The sequence below is a fragment of the Perca fluviatilis genome, chromosome 1 (assembly GCF_010015445.1).
Source record: "Perca fluviatilis chromosome 1, GENO_Pfluv_1.0, whole genome shotgun sequence".
Taxonomy (NCBI): Eukaryota; Metazoa; Chordata; class Actinopteri; order Perciformes; family Percidae; genus Perca; species Perca fluviatilis.
Genome location: NC_053112.1, coordinates 14,681,282 through 14,696,308, shown reverse-complemented (window position 1 = coordinate 14,696,308; position 15,027 = coordinate 14,681,282). Strand labels below are relative to the sequence as shown.

Sequence of the window (15,027 nt, the reverse complement as noted above, 5' to 3'; positions counted from 1 at the left end):
GACTTTTTGGTCAAGCATAATTTCCTTGGTAAAGAAACTTAATCTCAAATATATGTGTAGTGTAAGGTCTTGTGTGTAAATAACATAAAATATTTGCATTATGAGCATTGAACAGCAAATGTGGGCAAAATAAACCAGTGATTTATCAAGTTCAAGAGAGTCTTTATTTAAACTTGGGCAAAATTAAACCATCTTTACATCAAGTATGCATATTCAGCAGTATGTACAAGCTTGCACGTCCTGTTGATAAAGACAAGACATCTAAAATAGATTTATAAAAAAGAAGTAAAAACACAGAAAGAATGTGCATGATGAAGACATATAAACATGGTCCGTTTCTCTACATACAGACGATAAAAACAGACAAAACTAGAGAAGCAGACCAGAGAAGGCCCCCCCACACACACACACAGTCTGTCTCAATCGCCACCGCTCAGCTTTAGGTAATCCATGAACAAACAAACGGAGCAGAAAGCAATCTGGGAAGGTTTCAACTTCATTCAACTTGATTTGAACACCTGACATCCATCTTTTTCTCCAAGTCTCATTTAAACACACAGGGTCAACTCGTCTGCAGCCATACTAAGGTTATGTCGGCAGGAACGCGTTTGTCAAGATTAAGCTTCAAGAAAGTTAAATAACGGTTTGTTAACAACATGAAAAAAAAAAAAAAAAAAGGATAAAAATGCAGGACAATTTAAGGGTCCGTTCCGTCCTCCGAGCAGCTGGGCCGACCGGAGGTGGAAGTGAGGCGGTGATTAAAGACAAGACAAGTGATTGAAGGTGTGGTGTAAAGTGGTCTAAGTTGCGGCGGCGGCGGTAGGCTTGCTGTCCAGCAGTTTCTCCACCATGAGCTTGGCGTAGCGAATGCGGCTGGCCAGCTCCTTGCTGCAGCCGAACTCCTCCAGCAGGGACAGCTTGTACGTGCGGAACTCTCGCTTCTCGTCGATGTAGGTCACGGCGCCCATCAGCGGGCACAGGATCAGCTTGGTGTGGTCCTGGCAGAGAGGGGTCAGTGGAAACCGGTTCAGAATGTGTGGGCAAAACTCAGCTAACGTAGGACGTTTTATATGAATTAGACACCCAGCCCTAATCTTCTCCCAGTTTTTACTGTGACTTTGATACCGGTTCGTAAGCAATACTTTTTCTAGGCCAAATTTATTAAAACAAAGAGCTCCTACGCCTACTTTAACTCCTACGTTAGACAGCCAATCACAAGCATTATCCGTTCTTGGTAGAAGCATGCTGCGTGCTTATTGGCTCACCGACGCGGATGAGAGTTACTCCTTGGGTATTGAAGTTGGGCAGTGAATGACGAGGCGTTTTTTCGATACTTCAGAGGCAACGCGGCCGGTGCCCCCCAAAAAAAAAAACAACATTGAATTGGGTAGCGAGCCCTAGAGAAGGTGTGGCGTGCGTCTAACCTGGAAGAAGTTGATCTGAACGGCGCCGTTGGTGAGGTGCAGGACGATGGCGCTCTTGGTCCTGAACCAGAGGGAGAGGTAGGGCAGCCGCGCCAGCTCGTCCCCATCCCGCCGAGCCATGTTGGCGCCGGCCTTCAGCAGGTGCTCGCTCATGTAGTTGCGGAAATATTTCAGCAATGTTATCTAGAACGGGACAAGAACAAGTACATGAGCATCCCTCCATCACGATCACCAAGTGTGATGCGGCGTTAAAGAGAAGTTAAGCGGACGGACTTCGTGACTTAGAAAGCGCATCGCTACAAGTTACAAAATGTCATCCAAGGTTTGGGAGGTAGATGTCAAGTGGACTACTGACCTTCTTGTTGAGAGTGGTAGGGTAGGAGCGCACGCTGAGGTAGGATTCAGCCGCCGCCTTGTCGATGTACTGCAGACTGTCTCCGTCAGCGTACATGATCAGCCGCGTGTAGTCGTTGAACAGCACGCCCACGCTGTTGTCACAGAGCTGGTAACCTGAAATACACATTGGAAACTTAAAAAAGAAACTAAAATTACATTTGTTTTTTGAAGAATTTAACTCGCCAGCGCTCTCTGGTGGACAAACGACGTAATGCCACCGCTGTTCCTTATCTACCTAAAACTATACATTTGGCACTTCAATACAGCCATTTCCTGTTACTGAAGAACCTTTTAATGGCAGTTTGACATGTCATAGCAGGACACTGATGGCTGCATTCCATTTTGGTGTGTAGGTTTCAGGGCCCTGGTATTGTACATGCTGGCTCACTGGGACACTTAAAAAAAACTGAACGAGCCATCGTTAATGATATCCGTTACATCAGCTTTTCTCCTCTATTCCAAGACAAAATGTCATATTTAAGACTTTTTAAAAAGACCTTTATGAATGAAATTTAAGACCTATCATGACATAAAAGGTACAATGAAATACAGAGTCACAAAAGTACTTGCAAAGTAAATACAATTATTCAAATTAAATAAAAAGGACAGTAATAATGATCTGTACACACACACACACAGTAACATTACATGGACATAGGAAAATGTAAGACCGGTTTAAAATTATTTAAAGTGCTCATATTATGCTCATCTTCAGGTTCATAATTTTATTTAGGGGTTGTACCAGAATAGGTTTATGTGGTTTAATTTTCAGAAAAAAAAACATTTTGTTGTACTGCACATTGCTGCAGCTCCTCTTTTCACCCTGTGTGTTGAGCTCTCTGTTTTAGCTACAGAGTGAGGCATCTCACTTCTGTTCCATCTTTGTTGGGAGTCGCGCGACTATGATGGCGTGCCACGCTAGCAGCTAGGCGAGCATTATAACGTGTGTTACAAAGTGACGCACGTTTGTCTCTGAAGTAAAGGCTGGACTACAATAGAGCTGTTTGGAGCAGTTTGTGAACAGTGTTTTCTGTTGGAGATGCTAAGTCCCTTTGGGCTTTTTCACTTTGTAAACCTATTACATGCACAAAAAAAAGATATATAACAATCAAGGAAAGGGAAAAAAAGCCACAAAGCATAATATGAGCACTTTAAGACCTAGAACACAATACTTTTGTGAATTTGACTTTTTAAAAAGGCCCTGTGGAAACCCTGTGCGACGGTCCGTTACCTACATTTGACAGTAAACAAATAGCCATTTTAGTTTTTGTAATGTCCATAAGAACAAAAATTGCTGAATCAGACACAAGGTTCAAAAAAGAACATCGAGCTGGCAGATGGCCGTGGGAACACAGTCCAGTGCTTACCTAGTCCGTATTTGTCAGAGTAGTCGACCCATTTGCTGATCCAGAAGATGGGAATACATGCAGGATCCTCTGCCTCTTCTAGAAAAACAAATTCAACAGAAGATATTGGTTTACAACGTGGACCGACAAAGACTATCCAAACGTCTAAAACGTGCAACATTGATACGAAAAAGGATTGGTCGACTAAACTGAAGACTGTGCGCTCACCTTGGCAGATGACCGCCTTCTCAGAGGGCTTGGCAGCAATGATGCTGTTGAGCTGATGCAGCATGTCTTTCAGATGGTTTTCGGATGGCTCAGGCTCCCTACGCAGAATACACAAGTCACAGCAGTTATTACATCAAAAGGATTCAAACAAGTTGTCAGCCTATCTAGGGCTGGGCGACACTGCGAAAATCAAATATCACGATATTTTTGACCCAATACCTCAATATCGATATTGCGGCGATATTGTAGGGTTGACATTTGGTGCTTCCACAAAATAGTGTTACAATTACATTTTTGGTATATAATCATCAGTAACATGGATTTAATGAGTGCGTGGGTGAAGGCAAATAATAGAACAGCTAGAACAGTCTGGTGAGTTCACAAAATGACACCATTTTACTGTAACGCGGCTTGTAAAACCAGGACAGACAACACTTCATATTACGATATCCAAAATCTAAGACGATATCTGGTCTCATATCACGATATGTATAATAGTGATATTTTGCCCAGCACTGCTCCCATCTATGGCTGTGCAGTTAATAAAAACATTTTGATTTAGGCAAATAATGATCCCCAAAACAGAGAAATCGAGAAAAACGATTATTTTGCACTTTACATTTTGCAAGTTAACACTGAATGAAGAAAAACAACAATTTTACAGTTTACGGTGTTTTCACTGTTGATTTGTTTAAATGTATCACGGTTTAAATGTTATAATTGCAACCTCTTTCTAAAAGTCAATGAGTAAATCGTGATTTAAATATTGACCAAAATAATGGCAATTAGGATTTTTTTCCCCCCCCACAAATCGAGCAGCCCTACTTCCATCTCAAACACTGTACAAACATCTGTCCTAATCACCTTTGCACAGGCTCGTCCTTCATGTCCCCCTTCTCGGTCCCTGCTGGAAAGAGAAAAAGTCATTTACGCATTATCCTGTGCAGCCAAACCATTTCAATAATGTGTAGTCAAAAAGGCTTCTTTGGTAAGAAGTGGTCAAGTCTCTAACTGCTGGGACCATTACCTTTGTTGTTGATAGCAGTCAGCGGGCGCCTCTGGTTGAGCTCCATAGCTGTGGAGGGGGCAATGGAGAACCGGGGGGGCACAGTGAGACAAGTGGTGGGCAGACGTGTGGGGATGTAGCCAGACGTAAAATACTCGTCCACTTGGAGCTCAGCGATGGTAGGCCGTTGGGTGGGATCCGCCTGCAGCATCCGCTTGATGAGCGCCGATGCCAACGGGTTGATGTGCTGCAGAGTGTGGTAAATTCTGATTATGAAATTCAACATGTAAAAAGCTCCATCCATCTATCTTAAATTTTAAAGGAACATTGTGTGCTACGTGAGTCAGGCTTACCCAGGGGATGGTGTAGTTGTTCTTCTTAATGCGGTTGTAGGTCTCCTTCAGACAGGACGTCTCAAATGGGGGCTTACCCACCAACAAAGTGTACCTGAGAGGACACAGACATGGAGGACATTGATCCCACTATGCTGAATCATGTCCAACTAGTGCAATGCGTGTCCAACGCTTGGCCTGTGGTAAAGCTGGTTGTAGCTTTCTCAAGAATAGGGCCAGTACCAAATTCTATACTTTTAAGAAACCGATCCAATTACCGCTAAAGTTTAGAGTATGGAAAAATGCCTCGTCGTCCAATGCCTAAAAAGGTGTAAATCTCATCAGCGTCACTGAGCCAATAAGCATGCTCCTACCAAGATCTAATAATGCTTGTGATTGGCTGTCTAACGGTACATGTTGTAAAGGCATGCAGGTAAAACTATGTTACGAACAGAGATGGGGCTCGCATACTAGGAGCTGAAAAATAAAAAAATAAAATGTGTGCCTTCATGTGTAATTTCTTCATTAAAAATAGATTTCATAAAATTAGTATTGAAAAAAGGAATCGTTGGGGAATAGGTATCCAAGTCACGATACCCAAAAAATGTTGACCGATACCCAGCCCTACTCAAGAACCATTGAACCTCGAAGGCCAGTAATGCAACTCAACTGGATTTATAGCGCTGTTTCGCATTTATAGCTAAAAGAAAAAACTGTAAAACAGTTGAGCGTCTCCCAGGTGTGCTTGTGTGTTCAGACTTACAGTATGCACCCGAGCGACCAGACGTCCACTTCGTAGCTGTGGCCTTTCTTACAAAGCACTTCGGGCGCGATGTAGTTGGGCGTCCCACACAAGGTCTTCTTCCTCTCGCCATCAAACTCGATCTTAGTGGCTAAACCAAAGTCCCCTACAAAAGAGACAGACAAGCTTTTTGTAAAAATCAGTGGAGTAAAAAAATAATTTCTTTTAATGTTTTTATGTGTGAACATCAAGGTCAAATGTTTTTAATGTGCCATTTTCCCTATTAAAAACGTAGTTGTGCGTTTTGGTCCTTGGAAATGTCCCTACCAGTCAATGGAAACAACTCACCCAGGACGTACGACATGTTCCCGTGAGGGCTGGGCCCTAACCATTTATTACTGGACCAACAGGTTTGTTTGGGAGTCTTGATAAATGTTACAGGTATGAATTGCCCTTCTACGATATGGCAAGAGGATTGGAGTCAAATCATAATGCAATCTAACGGAGCAAATTACCTATCTTGACCTCCATGTCATCATTAAGGAAGATGTTGCCCAGTTTCAGGTCTCTGTGGATGACTCGGTTGTTGTGCAGGTACTGGACACCCTTGAGCAGCTGGGTCATGTAGTAGCGAGCTTCTGGCTCAGTCACAGCCTTACGACGCTTGTGCAGCTCCAACAAGGACTGAAATGGAAAAAGGAAAAAAATGATTAGGCGAAGAAAACTAATGAAACACTTAATGACCAAGTTAGTCTAACTCGTTTTCTTGCTGCAAGACTTGAAATGGCCACTATGGCAATAATGCAGTGTTAAGGAGGAGTGTTGACTGGACAAGTCAATTCAAAGCAAATATTTGGGAAGTGACCATGGCAGCACCAAAAAGGGGGAAAATGTCAGCAACGACTATGGATTTTTGTATACAGACTGGTTAAACGTTACGTTTAAGGACTTTAACAGACCAGTTCAAAACTCCCTTGGATTTTCTTGCAGTTTAAGATACCTCCACTTGGACTGGTAACGTTAGGACAACGGAAGAGACCGCCGTGATGACCGTTGGCCCTGAGACGTGTGTTCACTAGAGAACGCGTATGCATTTTCTCACGACACTCACCCTTCTCCTGCAGATTTCCAGAACAACAAAGACAAAGTCATCGTCTTCGAAAAACCCGTGGAAACCCACGACGTTCGCGTGGTTGAGACTCTTGTGAATGGCGATTTCGGAGGTCATCTTCTCCCTCTGGTGCTGCTTCAGAATCAGAGACTTGGGCACGATTTTTCCAGCGAAAACCTGCTTCGTCTCCATATCTGTAATTTCGTAGCATTTGGCGAAACCACCTTTTCCGAGGAATCTTCCCCTCGCGTATCTCCTCGAGGTGCGTGGGTCAACCAGGACATCTGGGATTTCTTTAAGAGGAGCTGATTTTGGGTCGACATGTGCCGACGGATTCGCCGGCTTCGCGATACCTGCACTCATTTTGTGTTCTTTAAAATAAACGTTTAAAACTCTTCAGCAGTCGAGGTAGCGATAATTTCTACAAGGGTCAAACTATTGTTAACCCTGCCCTAACCGACGTTAGTTTAGCCCTGGAAGCTAGCTTGCTGCCATACACTTGTGAATTCAAATCAAAACTAACGTTAACCACCTTTGAACGCGAACGTTATTCAAACATTTAATTTAACGATAAAAAATGTAGTGCATGCGAATCTCAAGATTTAAAAAAACCTGAGGCAGACACGAAACTAATTGCCAGACTAGTCCCTCGGTGGCCGCAGCGTTACTCCGTCCTGCCTTTTGACAACAGCCTCTGGTACAAATTTAAAATGCTGCCTCGGTCGTTACGGCGCTCTCTGATTGGTCCGCTCGATTTGAATTCCAAGGCGGTGCAGCAAAGCATCGTGGGAAGAACAGTGCAAAATCAGCCAATCACTGAACGAGAAAGCCATATTTTGCGATGTAATTGGCTGAATGTCGGTTGCTGGTCGCTCATCGTTTCTGAAAACAGAGTACTGACGGGAAATGTAGTCTGAGTGGGATTTAAAAACAGTTGTCGAGAACAAATTAATGTTGTGGGTTTACGTGGTCATTTAATATTTGAAGAGAAAATGTTTTTGAATTATTTACTCAACTAAAATTAAATTCCTCAATGTTGCTATAACAAAAACGTTCACATTTAACATTTAACTTAAGTAAAATATTGTATTACAAAATGTAGGCTAAGAGACTATCAAAAGTGAAAGCAAGCTACTCTTTCTGAAGAGTAGGCCTACTGTGCTATCTAGCTTACTGGTTACCTATGGTGGACTGCAACTAAGTAAGTTTGGTCAAGTGCTCTACTTCAGTACAATTGTATGTATACTTGACTATTTCCATTATATGCTAGTACTTTAGGTTACTCCCTTTGGTTACTCCCTATGGTACCACTATATTTCAGTAGGGAGCATTGTGTTTTTACTCATTTATTTGACAGCTAAGTACAATTTACTTTTCATATTATAATTCTATATAATGTATAAAACCTATGATGAGTTTATAAAATGTCAATCTAACCAACAACGAGTAGTCTATATAGAGTTACATTATGGACCTCAACAAACTACAACATTAAAAATGCTGCTAAAATTAGGCTACAGATCAGCAAAATGTAGGCTTCTTCTCAATCGATCTGTAGCCTACTTTTACTTAATACCTGCGTCAAATGTAATGACCAAAAAGGAATTTTATTCCATTGTATGTGGGAGTGTCCACGGATACTATCATTCTGGAGGAAGGTGTTGGACCTGGCAAGCCAGATCACTGGTGAGGAAGTGCCCCTTAGCCCTAAATTATGCTTACTAAATCTCTACCCAGACAGCATTACAACCTCTAACAAAGTTAGGTCTCTTCTGAATATTTGTTTTTTAGAAGCCAAATGATGCATTGCTTGCTCTTGGAAATCAGACACGCCTTGTGGCACATCGCAATGGTTGAGGGGAATGACTTTTTACTTAGCTCTAGAAAAGATAAGTTATACAACAAAAAATAAGCTTGACAAGTTTTGGAAAATCTGGAGCGTTTTCTTCAATTTTTTTGAGAATAACAGTATGGATGTGGATGGTTGGAGTGATAACTAGCTGGACCAAGCGTGTTTTTTATTTTTATTTTTATTTTATTTTTTATAAATAATATAACATTCTCTTAATGCCTGTAGTGTGCCATCTGTACTGTACGGTGTTGAGATAAACAACGGCAGTATGTTTTTCATGTAAGCATACTATGGATGTACAGACTTATGACTGTGGATACAGCTACTACATTTGATCCTTGTCTTTTTTCTGTTTTATGTTATGTGCCTTGTACTGTTTTTGTCTGTAAAATGTACAAAAATTTCAATAAACACATGGTTTAAAAAAAAAATGAGGCTTATAGGTATTGATTTGTTTTCTTAAGTAAGGGGCAACATTTCACAAACTTGTGCATGGTTATACCCAAAGAAGGCTACTGCCCCTACTCCTATCTAAGATATCTATTCACTCACTGGTATTGCTATGCCTTGTGGGTGTTATATTCCTACTTCAATTACCATCATTATTTTCAGTAGCAGCCTACTACTACTACTTATTCTGCAACTGAAAATAATCATTATCGTAGCGTCGTTACCTAGGTTAGAGCAGACTGTATCTGCTGAGGAGACTCAGGTCCTTTGTGGTGCAGGGGCCCCTACTGAGGACCTTTTATGACTCTGTGGTTGCATCCACCATTTTCTATGGAGTGGTCTGCATTGCGGTGGCAGATAGGAAAAGACCTGGCAGGCTGATTAGGAAGGCCGGGTCTGTTCTCAGATGCTCCCTTGTCACTGGAGGTGGTGGGAGACAGGAGGATAGTGGCAGACTGCTGCACCTGCGCTGTGTGAAGCAGAGATAACCCAGGTCTTTCCTTCCTGTCAGACTTTACAATCAGCACTCCTCCCAGTAGACCACATGGACAAAACACACACACACACACACACACACACACACACACACACACACACACACACACACACACACACACACACACACACCAGGACTGGTAAACTGTGCAATAATCTGACTATGTGCAATACTGTAAGTACAACTATTTATTCTCTTTACTTATACTTATTTATTGTTTATCTTTAGTGTCTTTTTTGTATTTTTCTATACTATCCCTTGCTGCTTAACATTGTGAATTTCTCCCTTTGTGGGATTAATAAGAGATTTTAGTGGCCGGTTAGCTCATTCGGTAAAGCAGGCACACATGTGTAGAGGGTTATTCCTCGCCACAGAAGGTCCAGGGTTCGAGTCCGACCTGTGAACGTTTCCTGCATGTCTTCCCCCTCTCTCTCTCCCTTTCATGTCTGAGCTGTCCTATCATTAAAGGCGTAAATGCCCATAAAAATTATCTTTTGAAAAATCATAATAAACTACCAAACAGGGTGCCCATACAAAAAGCTTATGAATGGCTATGTAAGTCCTGCTGAAAACTGTGCTTAGCCAATATCATGCACTGTATATATTTAATTCAGTTGCACTTCTATTTTTATTAATTGGATGTCTTATTGTTTTACTTAATTTGTGACCTTTATGATCTTTTTAAAAATAATATTCCTGTTTCCCTATTTTTTTTTTTTTATTTAAGTGACTGAGAAAACTGCAAAAACTCCACATGCCTATATCATGAACCTCTGCAAATGGCAATTGTGATGTTATTTACTGTTTTTACTACAGCACTTATACAGTACCAGACTCATTCTTTTTATTTACATCACTCCATTTGGTGAAAGATGTGCTTGCACTCAAACAATATATTTTAAATGTGTAATCCTGCAGCAACATCATTGGCATTTCAAAAAAATTTGATTTCATGTTTAAATCAAAACAGATGTAGTGTGTCCTCTTTCATCAGCAGCTATATTAATATCTTCTTCCTTATTGATGTGTTATCCGTGGGCTTGTTTAACTTAAGCGTTATTCGAGTCTGCATTTGTATGAAAGTGTGAATGAGTGTATTGGTAAGAAGTAGGAACTGTATCTCCTCTGTGTGTGTGTGTGTGTGTGTGTGTGTGTGTGTGTGTGTGTGTGTGTGTGTGTTGTGTGTGTTGTGTGTGTGTGTGTGTGTGTGTGTGTGTGTGTGTGTGTGTGTGTGTGTGTGTGTGTGTGTGTGTGTGTGTGTGTATTTCCTCTCTTGCATCCGCTGATGTGAACAATGGCAGCAGACGTTCATCATCACGACAATGACGAAGAAAGAGTAGGAAAGAAACAGCTCAGGCTGTGGACATTTATCTAATTACTCACAATGACAATTTAAAAATGTGCTTTCTAATCAAACTAATCAAAAAAGGATTTCTTTTCAGTTTTTAAAGCATATCTGCAGTAGCCTATCTGCCGTGTTATTCATGTTATTATACGGTTATACATCTACCTTTTATATCTCACAGGATACCGCAAATCCTTCAGCTTGGAGCAGGGATGAATTCTTTTTCGATTTGCTTATACCGTAACAACTTTCTCATTACCAAATACATCTCTGAAATCAGAAAAAAACGTTGTCTATCCTCATGTGGAGTGGTGAAGTTATTTGACTAAATGTTATGTCTTTGTATACATGTAGCCTAAAATCACTGTTGATATACGTCCTTTAAGATAGGCCTATGAGTGAAAAGGGAATAACAGGATTTCTTTTATACCTTTCAAAAGGGACAAAATCATAAGGCTCCTGGCTACAGTGGAGGAAGATCATTTACCCGAGTACTGTACTTAAGTACAACTTAAGGTACTTGTACTACTTGAATATTTCTATTATGCTTCTACTCCACTACATCTCAGAAGCAAATATTGTACTACATTTGCTATAGGTACTGGTTAGGGTAGGCTACTTTGAAGTTCATACTACAAATATGATGCCATGCTTTATTATTAAGCAGTTAAAATTAGCTTAACTTTAACAAGCTACAATATAAAAAGCTGCAAATACAGTAAGGTATCCATATTGATAATCCAAATATATAGGCTATGTCACACTGATAAGGGTCGTTTTGCATAATAACCACTTTTACTTTTAAAACGTATAAGCTACATTTTGCTGCTAATAAGACCTACTTTTTCTTAAGTAAAATTGTAAATACAAAACCTATTGTAGGCTACTTTTATTTTAGTAAAATACCTCACACTCTTTCATTGGACAAAGTCAACTCAGTTTAAGTGTAGGTTAAAGATTGAGGTGTGGTGGATTGAGAATGTATAAGACAGTAGGCAAAAATCACAACAAATATTTTATTCACATAAGATAAAAAAAAAAAAAATTGCACAACATTGGGAATCTTTTAACACGTATAAAGTGCATTCCTTATCAGGGGTCCCATAGATCATTTGGACTATCATTACTGTCGAGAGCTTCAGAGACAGTACATTTTCATGTAGTGCATATGGACCTTCCTTCCAACTTTGCACCTCTGGACAGACCAAAGTAAGCGCACACTGTGATGACCAGCAACACCTGAGCACGAGCAGTCCAGCTGCAGTGTCCGTCGTCGTCCGGAGGACATGTTCTTATGACAGGACACAGCTGTTGTTCTTCTTCAGCGGTGGTCGTTTCTTAACCGCTGGTCTGGGCAAAGTGTATCTGCGCCTCCACTCCGCAGGGCTCGCTCGGTTCGGCACGTTCACCTGTTGCAGCAGCGCGCGAAACACTCCGACCGTGTTAACACCGGTGCGCGCGGACGCCTCCACGAAGTCGGCGTCCCACTCGTTCTCCACGGTGGCCATAACGTCAGCCGCCAGCAGCACGCGACCCTCGGTGTCTTTCAGATCTGCCTTGCTGCCGACCACGGTGATGGGCGCGCTCTTCTTGCCGCCGCCCCGTAGCTGCAGAATCTCGTCGCGGAGCCGCTTCACCTCCTCCAGGGACCCGGGGTCGTCCACTGCGTACACCAGGGCGAACGCGTCACTGTGTCGGATGCTGAGCTCCCGCATGGCCGGGAACGAGTAGCTACCGCTGGTGTCCAAGATCTCCAGGCGCATCTTCTTCCCAGACCCGGCAGGGTCGTACTCCAGCACGTGAAGCTCCTCGACTGTGCGCGTGTACTTGTGCTCGAAGCTGTCGTGGAGGAAACGGCGGATGAGCGCGCTCTTACCGACACCCGCGGCCCCAAGGAACACCAACCGGACCGTGTTGGGACGGCCCGACAGAGACATGATCTGATGGGTTTGGCAGTTAACTACTGGCGGCGAACTGAACCCATTGAGTCCTCCGCTGGTGCAGCTGCTGGGTATTTATAGGCTGGCCACCGCTGCTCTCCACCAATAAGATCCCCCCCCTCCTCTCTGTAAAGAAGGATACAGGCTGTATAAGACCTTGCAGCACTCTTTTTACTGGTATGTCAACAATCACCAGACATATAAGATAGACTCACACAAGATTGCTCTTGTTTACAGTGCCTATGAATCATGGAACCTGAGCCACCGCTAGCCTAACAGCTTCCGTAAAAATTTGGAAATCATTTCCCTTATTGGTTATCACTTCATGGTCCATCACCACATGATGGTTTTGTTACTGTGTTCCTAGGAACTCACAGCCTGAAGTCTGGCAGTCATAAAGAGATGCACACCCAACCAAGATGCAGCCATGTGTAGTCCAACCTGTGTAGTCATGTTACTGTAAAACCAAGTATGAGTCATGAAATGTTTCTCTAAAAGTACATCTATATACACACACACACACACACACACACATGCTGCTCACTTCCTGCTATTAAAACACTGGAAATACGTTTGAGTATATAGTGTTTAGTATGGTTTTGGTCTGAATTTTTAATCACTCTGAAATAAAAGTAAATAATTTCCGCAGCCTGATGATAACCGCCTGAGTGGACCATCTACGTGGATTTCTTGAGAAGCACGTAGTGGTGTGGTAAAGTCAAACAGATTGAGAGCACAACAGATGGGTAGCAGTAGTGGGATTATGAAGAACCATCATCAGTAGGGTTGTAGATAACCTCCTCATTGTTTTCTCCTGAAGCGTATCATGATTATCACGTACAGAACAAAACCCTCCCTCTCTGTCTCTTGCTGACTCAGGCTGTCTGTCTGGACGTGGCTATCGGAGGGTAAACAGATACTGTGATAATTTGTTAATGTGTGTGTGTGCATTTGGGTTTGTTCATTAGTTTGTTCGGTTCCTTATCGCTGCCCTTGAAGAAGGTCAGTACCTGTTTAATATAAAGGAGCAAATAAGACAGGAACAAGAAATTAAATAGAACCAACCTTTGGACAAACTAACCCGAGCCACTGCGGTCGCAGCAACAGTTTCACTGGATGCAAACGTAAGGCTGTCTGCTTTTGGCATGATTTTGCAGTATTTCTGGCTTTTTTTTGCAAAAGCAACCACTTATCATGCATCTGTTTCTCTGCAGGTGAATTCTCAACAATACTGTCAGGAGTGTTAATAAAATATTACATGTACAGAACAAGGCCAAAAGTATGGGGACACCTTAAAGGAGAACTCCGGGCAATTTTTACGTTAAGCTATGGGCAGCTAATGCACATAGCTCCCAGTTAGCTAAAACGGTAGTTTTGGGGGCATAACATAAAGAGCGCCTTTGTGCCTCTTAACAGACAAAAAATGCAATTAAAATGTTTGTGCAACATGAACATGGGTCTTACATGACAAAAGACGCGTTTTCAACTCATATCTCCTGCCGGTTGCTAGCTTGCCGTGCTAGCTGGTAGCTGCAATTTTCCGCCGCAAAAGGCACGAACGGCTTTCTAGAGGACATCCACAAGACCAGCGGGCGCTCGTTGGATTGTTGTCCGCCGCGGCAAGCGAGTAGGGCGGGGAGGAAGCAGAAGCAGGGACGCCGGCCGGGCCTGCTAGCCCGGCTAAGGAAACTAACACACCGATCGCTACTGCCAATACTCCTACTCACCAACGCCAGATGGATCACACACAAAATGGATATATATGCTACAAATACACACTGAACTGCTGCGTGAGGATTATCACAGAAGCCTGCCTGGCTGAACACACTCCCTCCCAGATGGCAGCTACCAGCTAGCGTGCTAGCAACCGGCAGGAGGTATGAGTTGAAAACGCAACTTTTGTCACGTAAGAGCCCTGTTCATGTTGCACAAACATTTTAATTGCATTTTGTGTCTGTTAAGAGGCAAAAAGGCACTCTTTGTGTTATGCCCCAAAAACTACCGTTTTAGCTAACTGGGAGCTATGGGAATTAGCTGCAGCAACACCAGTTTGCTAAGACCAATTCTGTTCATTTTTTTGTTGCTATCGACAGTACTCACATATTTATAGCGATAAAGATTAACGTAAAAATTGCCCAGAGTTCTCCTTTAACATTATACCCACATGTGATTGTTGAACCTCTTATTCCAAAATGGGCATTAATCTGCTGCTATAACAACCTCCACTCGTCTGGTTTCAGGCTTTCCACAAGATTTTGGTTCCATTAAACCACAGAAGCGTTCCTGAGGTGGGCCAATGACGTCGGGCAGCTCTGGCCACAGTTGGCGTTCAAGTTCATCCCAAACGTGTTGGATGGGG

At 42.4% G+C, this 15,027-nt stretch overlaps 2 protein-coding genes across 3 annotated transcripts; both read right to left on the bottom strand.

Annotated features, from left to right (window-relative positions):
- Positions 1 to 145: 145 nt before the first annotated feature.
- Positions 146 to 7,310, bottom strand: plk1 (polo-like kinase 1 (Drosophila)). 2 transcript variants are annotated; one of them, XM_039795103.1, is made up of 11 exons: positions 6,586 to 7,310; positions 5,990 to 6,158; positions 5,496 to 5,640; positions 4,754 to 4,847; positions 4,422 to 4,647; positions 4,259 to 4,298; positions 3,395 to 3,492; positions 3,188 to 3,265; positions 1,780 to 1,934; positions 1,425 to 1,607; positions 146 to 998 (listed from the first exon to the last, which is right to left on the bottom strand). In XM_039795103.1, exons 1-11 carry the CDS (start codon positions 6,946 to 6,948, stop codon positions 801 to 803), a joined length of 1,749 nt encoding a protein of 582 aa, XP_039651037.1. In that variant the 5' UTR covers positions 6,949 to 7,310; the 3' UTR covers positions 146 to 800. The 2 variants fall into 2 exon arrangements, with proteins under 2 accessions (XP_039651037.1, XP_039651028.1); XM_039795094.1 differs by having other exon boundaries at positions 4,259 to 4,301; positions 6,586 to 7,309.
- A 4,471-nt stretch (positions 7,311 to 11,781) lies between these two features.
- LOC120563107 (ras-related protein Rap-1b-like) lies at positions 11,782 to 12,823 on the bottom strand. Its single transcript, XM_039807220.1, has one exon. The coding sequence runs from the start codon at positions 12,663 to 12,665 to the stop codon at positions 12,021 to 12,023; it is 645 nt and encodes a 214-aa protein (XP_039663154.1). The 5' UTR covers positions 12,666 to 12,823; the 3' UTR covers positions 11,782 to 12,020.
- Positions 12,824 to 15,027: the final 2,204 nt, after the last annotated feature.

Bases quoted from the DNA above. Each gene is read 5' to 3' on its own strand.
- plk1 (XM_039795094.1), bottom strand. From the start codon at position 6,948: ATGAGTGCAGGTATCGCGAAGCCGGCGAATCCGTCGGCACATGTCGAC. The intron at 4,848-5,495 runs GTAAGTCTGAAC...GTGTCCTCTCAG, and splicing joins TGGTCGCTCGGGTGCATACT to GTACACTTTGTTGGTGGGTA. The intron at 4,302-4,421 runs GTAATGGTCCCA...TTCTCTTTCCAG, and splicing joins GACTGCTATCAACAACAAAG to CAGGGACCGAGAAGGGGGAC.
- LOC120563107 (XM_039807220.1), bottom strand. From the start codon at position 12,665: ATGTCTCTGTCGGGCCGTCCCAACACGGTCCGGTTGGTGTTCCTTGGG.